The sequence below is a fragment of the Aquarana catesbeiana genome, linkage group LG01, assembly GCF_042186555.1.
Source record: "Aquarana catesbeiana isolate 2022-GZ linkage group LG01, ASM4218655v1, whole genome shotgun sequence".
Taxonomy (NCBI): Eukaryota; Metazoa; Chordata; class Amphibia; order Anura; family Ranidae; genus Aquarana; species Aquarana catesbeiana.
In genome coordinates this window covers 481,896,501-481,907,056 of record NC_133324.1, presented here as the reverse complement: position 1 = coordinate 481,907,056, position 10,556 = coordinate 481,896,501, and the positions used below count along the sequence as shown (strand labels likewise).

Sequence of the window (10,556 nt, the reverse complement as noted above, 5' to 3'; positions counted from 1 at the left end):
CACTGCGACGCTTTAACTGACAATTGCGCGTTCGTGTGACGTTGCTCCCAAACAAAATTGATGTCCTTTTTTTCCCACAAATAGAGCTTTCTTTTGGTGGTATTTGATCACCTCTGCGGTTTTTATTTGCTTTTTGCTATATAAGTATCCCCAACAAATATATAAAAAACGAATTTTTTCCTCAGTTTAGGCCGATATGTATTCTTCCACATTTTTTTGGTAACAAAAATTGCAATAGGCGTTTATTGATTGGTTTGTGCAAAAGTTATAGCGTCTACAAAATAGGGATAGTTTTATGGCATTTTTATTAACAATTTTTTTTACTAGTAATGGCGGCGATCAGCGATTTTTATTGTGACTGCGACATTATGGCGGACACATCGGACACTTTTGATGCCATTTCGGGACCATTGTCATTTATACAATGATAAAAGCTCCAAAAAATGCACTGATTTTACACACAGACATATAAACATATGTTATTGCTATCACAATTTGATGTCAGTAAAGTTAGGTGAATTTTTTTTTTAAAAAGGAATAAATAATTTTCAATTTATCCTCCCTCCTGTGAAAAACCAAATTTGCGCATAGGTGTGCCTAGCCTACACATAGTTTGCAGTTGCACATGTTATATATTATCGCCACAATCATTTTAAGAGGAATATTTCCATGCCGTTATTTGTTCTTAGTTAGTTATCACTAAACTGAGCAGTAAGTGCTTTTAAGTTCCACTTGACCTGACCACCTGTAGGTTGCGCCCCCTTTCTGACCAGGCCATATTTTGCTATTTAGCGCATTGCAGCTTTAAACTGCACGCTCCTGTGATGCTCCTGCACGCTGGGTTTTACATTTTTTGTTATTGAAAAATAAAAAAGTTATATATATATATATATATATATATATATATATATATATATATATATATATATATATATATGTATATATTTAAAAAAGTGTTACGGTGGCTGGACTTAACCAGCTTGCGGACCCGCCATATTTTTAGTTACTATGGGGGGGGGTCCACATCTGCAAGTGGGTTAATGCTTTGCAAAAGAAACAAGGAAGGAAATTTTACACTATACACAGTTCACACAAGCGCGTAATAGAAAGGTGGACTGGAGTGGACACAATGGACATTTACTCGGCACAATCCCTATCCTGCCTTTTATTATTTATTGTGCACCAAAAAAGCATAGGTTTTTCTTACAATAAATTTGGTTAATAAATAAATGTGCAAACCTTGTGCTACATGAAAAAATGTGCCTAATCCAAAAATTCCATTTGCATTGTTTCATTCTACGGGTTCATTCTACATGTGTTTCATGTGTTGATGTCATTTTCAGATTACAATTGTAGTTTAATTGTGGAACCCGTTTCTCTTCTCTTTTTGTTTTGCAGTTCCATAGTGCGTAAACGCAGGCAGTCGGGGCGCAGAGGAAAGCAGGTATCTCTCCTCCCCCATGAGAAGGAGCTCTTAGCAGCTGTAGGGGAGGATGAGATAAAAAAACTGCTGGCTCATCAGGGTTGGTGTCAGCATTGCATTGTGTGTAGGAAATTTTTTTTGTCAACCATGCGACGCGACATAGTCATTTACCATGATGTGTTTGATTTTATTTAAAGATCGTCTCCAGGCCCAGCGCCGCCGGAGGCAGAGGGCAGAGGAGCAGGAGTCCTCCACGTCATCATGCAGTAAGTACTGTAGTAGTGACACTAATACAGTGGTTCCTTTTCCATTTGTCCAGCCTTCCATTGTTGATTCCAGTGTCATTGTTTCTCGCTCATGTAGTGACAGGTAGAGCCTCTGCGATGCTCTGTCAGGTAACGCAAGCGATTGCGTAACTTACGTAATTTGACAGAACGTGGCCGCTCTGAACTGAGGTGCCTGATCAGTGGCAGTGCACCTAGCACTCGCCGGCGCTGCTGGAACCAGGACAGGTAAGTGCCTCGTATTTGTTTTTTTTTTAAATGATTTTTTCTAAATGGTGAATGCATGTCCCTGCCTTGTAGATAAACGTTAGTGACCTGCCCTGTATTGCCATGCTAATGGATAATTAATTTTATCTATTTACACTACAGTATATTTATTTACGTTTATTAACGTTCATCATTTCTCCTTTATAAATAGGTGTCATCCAGTCAGAGGGGGAGACTGAGGAGGAGGCTGAGGCAGCAACGCCCACATGTAAGTTAGTATAATCTTGCTGGTATCTGCTGAGTGATCATACATGTTTCAATGTTCTTGTACTAATGTGTGAGATTGTTGTACACTGCAGATTGTAATGTTCTTTTCTATCATTACTCAACAGCTGCTGAGCAGGAGGTGGAGGAGACCTGCCCTGTAGAGGCTGCTGGGGATGCGGAGGAACAGCCAGATGCGGCAGATCCAGGGAGTAAGCATAACTTTTTTTGTATTTTACAGGCAAATATAGTATTTTAAATATGAAATGCTGATGGCATACCTTGTCTAGAATAGCTTGTGATTTATTCTGCAAGGCTTCGGTTTAGCTGGAACTATTAATTATATTAGTTCCCCTCTGCAGATGATTCCAGTCTTCCTGTTAGCGTGACCTGTGCTTGTTAATATTTCCCCAATGTCCCTGATCATGCCACCTTCTTGCTGCAGTTCAGATTCCCAGTCTGAGCCAATCACTGTTAATCATTATGAATAACACAGCAGGCTGGGGGGGGTGTCAGAAAAGAATCTCCAGCTATTGGCTGGCAGTCCCTGGACATGTTCAATCTCTGGCATGCCCCTAATGCATGCATTAACACTTTTCTCATGATGTTATACCTGTTATACCTCCTAGCCTAGACCAGGAGTGAGTAACCTACCTAGCCTAGAACAGAAGTGGGGCTTAATTTATTCAACAATCAGTGGCCTTACAAAATCATCAACTTTAAAAAATAGCCTGCTATATTTTATTAAACAACTTTTTATTAGGTCATCCCAAATGCAATGGCTTGAATGGCTTCTCTTTGGTGAGTGTAATGTTAAAAGCTGGTATAGCTGATATGTTTTTCTGCAAGTGCAACTGATCCTCCATATTTGCCAAAGTCAGTCAGTCTGGATGAGGTAGATTAGTTAGCAGTAGCACTTAGGCGTCCATTACACCTTAAGATTTTCTCCAGCCGCCCGTGCGACCAAGCAGATAAAATCTTTGGGAGATTCCCCTTTACACTGCTCGATGTGTAGAGGGGAATCCCTTTGTACTCTGGCCGGGGAGGACACTCAGCTCCACCCCGGTCAGAGTACAGTAAAGTAGTACTACACCTTCCTGCACAGCTCTGCAAACTTGGTATGACGCAGCGAATTGACACAGACACCACTATCTCCTACACACAAATTGATTAGGTGCATCTCACTAAATATCAAAAACTGGTATGGATGGAAGTGAAAACATCTCAAGATGTTACAGGATTGTCTACAAGGGCTGGGAGATCGTTGCCTTTATATAATGTTAGGGTGAAGAAGCCATGTGTATGTGTATTGTATTATCTATCTATCTAATGTATTTTCTTTTCTTCACAGGTGAAGTCTTCATCCTGCAACTGCAGCCTGTGGACGAAGACCTGGACCTGCCCGCGTCTGGTTGGACTGGCTGTCCTTCTGAGTCCCCAGTGGTTTCTACAGTCCTCCACCCTTCAACATCCCCCCACCTGGCCTCCCCAGTGCATCCTTCACCCGCTCCAGAACAGGCACATCCCCCACCCTCCAGAGCCACATGTGACGGATTATCTGAGGCGCATTGTGGAGGTCCAAAAGAGACATTTTGCAGTTACCCGGAGGCTGCGTCAATCTTTGGCCCTCCACAATCACCGGCAGCTCCGTCACTCTGTGGCTCTGCAGAGGTACCAGCGTAGCCTCAGGAGACACCTGGAGGCTACGCGGTACCTTGGTGACCAGTTGGCTGGGATTAATATGTCCCTACAGCGACTGGTCACCAGGTTGGGGGAGAATGTACTCTAATTTTTTTTTTTTTTTGTTTTGTTTATGTTAACTGTTAATTAAAAAAATTTTGTTCAGAAATAATTGTTTTCTTGAGTTTTGCTTTCCTTGTTAGATTTGTGTGATGTTTATCTAAATGAACTAGTCCATATGTTGTTACTAACTTACTAGAGGCCTTATAATTGTAGTTTTTCTACATTTAACCATCAGGCTGAAATTGATGAGATTTCTCTCTACACTATTTCAATGTGCAAAGGGTAATCCAATGTATTGTGTCCAGTCACGCCGTTCAGCTTTCCCTCCACCAGAATACACAGCAGATAGTTAGAGCAGGGGTTACTCTATACAGTCCTCAACAGTTCACAGGACATAGGTTGCAGGCTTGCAATCATGAGGGCAACAGTTAACCGGACAGAGGTTCACAGGCTAACGCAATTACAAGGGGCAACAGTTCAAAGGGCAGTGTCATGGTTATGCAATAGAGTTTGTCTGTCAGCATACCTGTCTCCATGTGTTCATCTCTAGAGACCAGCTGACCCTCACCTGACTGCTTTTGTAAGCTCTCCTCTAGCATGGCTCCACCCCAGCTCCTATCAGGGAACCCTATATTAACCTGTGCACTGCAAGCCAGCAGTGCTGATCAACCATTGTGTGTTAGCTTTCGTGTGTACTGGCTGTGTTTCCTACGTCTGATTCCAGTTAACCGACTTTGGCCTGTTCTCTACTATTCCTGTCTGCTCGTGACCCTGACCTTTGGCGTGTCCCTGACCATCCCTGTTTGCCTGTGACCCTGAACCTTGGCGTGTACTCTGTTGTCCTTGTCTGCTTGTGGCCTCGACCTTGGCTTGTCCCTTACTTCCTTGTTGTTCCAGCCTGCTGCCTCTTTCCTCTTCTCCTGTAGTCTACCGTGAGCATGAGATGTGAGACCCTGGAGGCTGCGACCTGGAGCCAGACTGCAGCGCAGTCCATCCTCACCACTAGAGGCTCTGGTGAACACCTACTGGCTCTTAGACTCCGCGCCCTGGAGAATCTATGCTCTAGCTCCCAGTGGGATCTGTGTTAGTGATCCAGTAGACCTGCTTCCTGAAACTCCCAGGTTTCAATCCACAGCAGTCAGTCCTAGGATCCACTACCTAGCGGTGCACTTCCGATTCCTACAGAGTGCATCTGTCACCTAGCCTCAAGGTGACCTGACAGGCAGTCATCATTTCCAGGGCTTGAGTAACATGGCAGCAGGGTAGATTACTCACTCACACTAGTGACTATGGACAATTGCAGATGGTCATGAAACAGGCGGAGGATCAGAGAGGGCCCTGGTGTCCCCAGGGTCAGAGATGGTAAATGGGAGGGGTCCTGGGCATCTGGATGCAGCTCAGCAGTGACCAACTAATATATCTTGCATAGAATCACGTTTCCAACTGTATGCTTCTTTGTGCTATGTTGTGTTGGTAGCATATTCTGATCCTTGAGTTGACAGTCTCTCCATCAAGAGGAACTGTCATGCTGTTGAGGTCATCTTTAATCATTGTCTCTTATTTCCAGACCACCAAACAAAAATGGTTAAATATTAGCACATGTTGCTATTTGTATTTACAAAGACAGCAACACGTGAGCAGTAGCGCCACGTCAAGGCTTCAAGCCTTGCTACTGTCCATTCACACAACATTCATTCATGCAATCAAGCACACTCTAGTCACTCTACACAACATTCATTACAAAAAAGGGTGATGGAAGGAATAAAGGGAAAAATTTGGATTGCTTAAAACAATATAATTCTATTTAAATCTTGGGGTCACACCAAAGTCAAGTAGACAACTGCTATTGTGTCAAGTGGTAAGAAAATAAAAAAAATGATTTTCCTCAACATTTGGATGGTTCCTCTGAGTCCCATCTATCTTCACTGTCCATTCACACAACATTCATTCATGCAATCACGCACAATCAAGTCACTCTTGTCCCATCTATCTTCACATGGTAACAATGATTCAGGTCTCACAAATTAAGGGTAGGGTAACCCAGCTTGGGGAGGTTAAATTTGAGGAAAGTTATTTGTTCCATCAAATGGGGTGTTAGTTGTGAACGGTGTGGATTAAGGATATTCCCAGTAATAGAGAAAACTCTCTCACTTTGCACAGTGGTTGGAGGACAGGATAGTAGTTGCTGGGCAACCAGGCAAAGACCAGGCCACAAACTTTTCTTACCATCCCAATAGGTCAAAGGGTCCTCTGTAGGAAGCAAAGGTGCTTCATATAGGTAGGCCCTGACCATTCCAGAGGCACTGCTCTCCTCTCGATTACCTGCTGCTTGACCTGCATCCACCAGATTGTCAAGTGCCTCTACCCAACATGCACATGCTCCACTCTGTTGTTTTTGAGTGATGCTGCCAGGCCTTGGAATAGCAGACATGGCAGGTGAATCTTCCAAACCGGCCTCAACCGTCGTACATCTCTGTTGCTGCAAATTCCGGACCCTTTCAATCAATTTTTGTTTCCAGTAGGAGAGGCTGTTGTCTCTGAGTGCCAGTTTACCTTTGATCCTGGGATCACACAGGGAAGCCAGCATGAGTTCAGGGCTTTTGCGGACACGGTCATTTAGCCGATCTTTTAAGTTAGCTTGTAGCTTTCTGATGAAAGACGCTACATCGGCATGAAGTGGGCTGCCACAAACAGGCTCACTGTTTTCTAGGTACAATCCCATCTTATCTATGAGATAGGTAAACAAGGGTATGACCTGTCCTAGGCTGGCATTGCTCTGACTCAAGTTTTCCGTCACATTCCGAAAGGGTTTTAAGACATAAACGAGCTGCCCAATTATACACCAGTCATCACGTCCCAGTGTGGAATCAATCCCGATGCTGTGGCGGGATGATAGATTGTGGATGGCTGTCTTTTGCTCCAAAATGCGTTCCAGCATTTCCAGGGTATAGTTCCACCGGGTGCTGACATTTTGTTTCAGGCGATGTATGGGGAGCCCTGATTGTTCTTGCTCCTCCCTCAACAGTTGACTAGTCCCAACACTGCGGTGGAAATGCCCTGCAATCTTTCTACAAAGGTCCAAGATTTGAGCAATCTTGTTGGTTTTCTCCACTGGGATTGCACCCTTGACCACTAAATGCAGTATGTGTGCAGAACAGCACACACCGACAAAAGATCCATCTTGGAGAGCTTAAACCATGTTTGAACCTCCGTCTGTCACAATGAACCCAACAGAGACATTGGTGACTGCCTGCTCTCCAAACCAATTGGCCAACATTGATCTAATTGCCCGCAATATGTTGGCAGAGCTGTGTTGGTCATCACGGACTTCTGTGTGGAGCAGGAAAGCTTGATAACCCTGCTGGTCTTGCGCTGCAGACCTGCTTCCTGATGGAGTTTGAACTCTTACACCAGCGCCACCACCAACAGGCACAGTGGCCTGCCACCAGTGTGCAGTCAAAGACAGGAAAGCGTGTTGACCGCTGGGAGCTGTCCACAAATCAGTTGTCAAATGAATTGTCTGACCCTCGGCTTTGGCCATTTTTTCCTTCAATAATCCAACGCATGAGTGGTATAGTGCTGGAATAATCTTTCTGCTGAAAGTTGTTCGTGCAGGAACAACGTATCGTGGAGCAAGGGCATGCATGAGCTGTTTAAACGGCTCCCCTTCAATCATGCGAAAAGAGGCTCCTCCAACAGCAATGAATTGGCCAATGAGGCGGGTGATCTTGTTGGCCTGCTGTTTTGACATGCCCTTGGAACTAAAGCCAACAAAACTATCGAGGGTAGGCTGATGATGTCCTTGGGAGGATGAGGAGCCTGATTGGGTCTGCAGTGGAACTACTGCACGTGGGCGGGTTGTATTAATTGAACCCTCTCTATTGCCTCCTGTGCTCTGAGTAAGTGGTGTGCTTGAGGAGGTACCACCAGTACAGTCAGAGTCCGTTATGCTGCTTCCTGCGCTACCATCTTCTTTTTCTGCCTCTGCCCGCAGTAAAGTAGAGTGGTGGTAATTTTTAAGGTGTAGGTTCATACCAGCATTGGTTAAATGACCTAACTTTTTACCCCTACTTACTTGCTTCCCACACAATTTACACTTGGCAAAGAACCCGCCTTTCAATGTTTGAAAGTATTTCCAAACGTTGCTGCGGCGGGATGCAGCCCCTTGACCCTGTGGATATCTATTTAGGGCTGATATAGCTGCAGCAGGTAGCACACCAGTGGTGGAAGCTGTTGCCACTACAGTTACACTTGGTGAACTAGAACTAGTGCTGCTAATGGCAGGGGTGCTAGGGACTGGGAGGTCGGTGATATCATCACAGGATTCTTCCATAATAACAGAGGGAGAAGGGGAGTTAGCAGCAGATGAAAAAAGTGGACTGCTACCTGTCCTACTCCTCACAGAATATCCCTCTTGCACTTTCTCCAGGTCAAGCTGTAAGTCCTGTGGGCTAAGATTGTATAAAACATCCGCAGTGTTTGGGGAAAGAGGAGCATCACATTCTAAATCATCTTCTTGGGCCAATGAAGAAAAAGTCTCACACTCTGTCTCTGCTGCTGTCTCCCTCAATTGCTCCTTTGGGGAGCTGGGCAGTGGCACTGGTAGTGTGATTGGTGGTGGTGACTGTAAAGGCAACTCCACTTTACTAGGTTTCTTGCCTATTCCATAAAAATATGCAGCCATGACACCTGTAGAAGTGGAAGGAGGCGCTGCACTGGCAGTGGAAGTGGCAGCAGATGTTGGTGGTCTGGCAGGAAAAGTAATATTAGAAGAACTGGGGGTGGTGGAACTAGCTTTGCTGGTGGCATTGGCGGTGACACCCACTGCTGTGGACGGCATGTTGGTGGCGGCAGAAGTGTCAGAGGCACTAGTAGCAGAGACCTTGCCACTTTTTTTACCAAGGCGTCCACCGCGACCACGACCACGACCACTACCTCTACCAGCCTTCACTTTTACATTAGAACGGTACATTTCTGAACTTTACAGCAACTGCAAGTCAGAAAATGGACTGAAGTGGAGATAGGGTATATAGAATCTCAATCTATAAATCACCCCCCACCACAACACGGGCAGCCTCTGAGGCTATCACAACACTAGCAGCAACACTAGTATCACTAGTCTATCTATCAAGTTCACAACACAGATGTAGCTTGCTTCACTACTATTCTGCTGCTGTGCTTAGCTTATGCTCAAATGAAATAGTTCAGGATCTCTGATAAAGTGACAATGAATTCAAACGGACCAGCTAAGATTGACTGTTCTGAAATGAATCAGCGTGTCTGTCTCTCTCTGCTAGCAAATCGTAAGTGAAACTAAGTTGGCTGTACATGCGGTTCTAGCTATGTTACTGCCCCTCCTCTTTGGTTACAATTGACCAATAATAACCATCATCATCATTATTTTTATTTTACTTAATTTCTCTCTCTACGTCGAATCTTCTCTCTCTATGTCGAATCTTCTCTCTATGTCGAATCTTTTCGAATAATCTTGGACTACTATGGTGGATAGACTATAGAGTTAAGGTTAGGCACATTCGACCACAGGTTCGATAGACACAAATTGTTATTGTTAGCGTCATGTCGAATCTCCTATCTATATCGAACTGTTGTCGCAACGAAAATGAAAATAAAGCATTTGTTTATGTCGGATCTTTCGTTTTTCGGAATCTGCGCTTTCGTTATCGTTTGTTAAAACGATAACGAAAATACCTGAAATTCGGACGAAAATGCATTCGGACGAAAACGAATGCACATGTCTACTGTGTATCACCACACTCACCCCCCCCCCCCCCTGAGAAAAGGAGGTGTGGGTGGAGTGGTACGACCACCCGATCCATCTATACCCCATACAATTTTTAGAATCAGATGTTAGATGTGTTTCCTGCAAGCAGATAATCGCAGGATAAAACTTTTTCAGACATGAGAAAATCATAGTACGTTTCAGCAGGAGTTCATGCCCCTGACATTCCAGGAGATCACTGGGGAACCTGCCATGGCAAAAACACAGTTAGCTGTGAGGGTAGGACATAAGGTGGCCTCCTTACATAGAGACCACCAAGATCCTGTTGAGAGGAATAGCAGTAGACTTGAGTGGGATCAAAGTACCATGGGGATAGTGGGAGTAAGTCTCTTGGACTGTGGTAAGAAACAGGTTGTATAAAATAACATAGCACAATGGTGCCAACAAACATCAGTGCAACTGCACTAGGGTATTTCCTTTTGTGATTTGACTCTCTCAGTCCTGTGAGAGACCTAGCCAAAATAAACAGAATGAACAGCCTGCTGAGCCATTGCAACAAGGTAGGCTCGTGGGGCCCAACACGGCCTAAAAGCAGACCAACTAATAAGTCACTCATCTCAAGTTGAGTAAGGGGGGGTTTCACAGTTCAGTTCCTTTCACTGAAGAGATATAAGGTGTTTCCCGGCAATTGGGTAACTTGGAAAAGGTCAGGTGTGTTGGTAGATTATGGTAAGGGGTATAAAAACAAAATTTAAAAGGTATGGTAATGACTCTGCAGTCCAAAAAAGACAATAAGAAAGAGGGGGTGCGACATCTCAATTTGTAGACAGCACTCTTAGCATCTGAAAATGTGTCCCGGTCAGTCACCCTCCACATCCGCACGGTGACGGCGTAG

The 10,556-nt window shown here is 44.4% G+C and overlaps 1 protein-coding gene across 1 annotated transcript; it reads left to right on the top strand.

Moving 5' to 3' along the window:
- Positions 1 to 976: 976 nt before the first annotated feature.
- Positions 977 to 10,168, top strand: LOC141125245 (uncharacterized). Its single transcript, XM_073612302.1, has 6 exons — positions 977 to 1,523; positions 1,621 to 1,689; positions 2,126 to 2,182; positions 2,307 to 2,390; positions 3,530 to 3,724; positions 10,161 to 10,168. The coding sequence occupies exons 1-6, from the start codon at positions 1,331 to 1,333 to the stop codon at positions 10,166 to 10,168; spliced, it is 606 nt and encodes a 201-aa protein (XP_073468403.1). The 5' UTR covers positions 977 to 1,330.
- Positions 10,169 to 10,556: the final 388 nt, after the last annotated feature.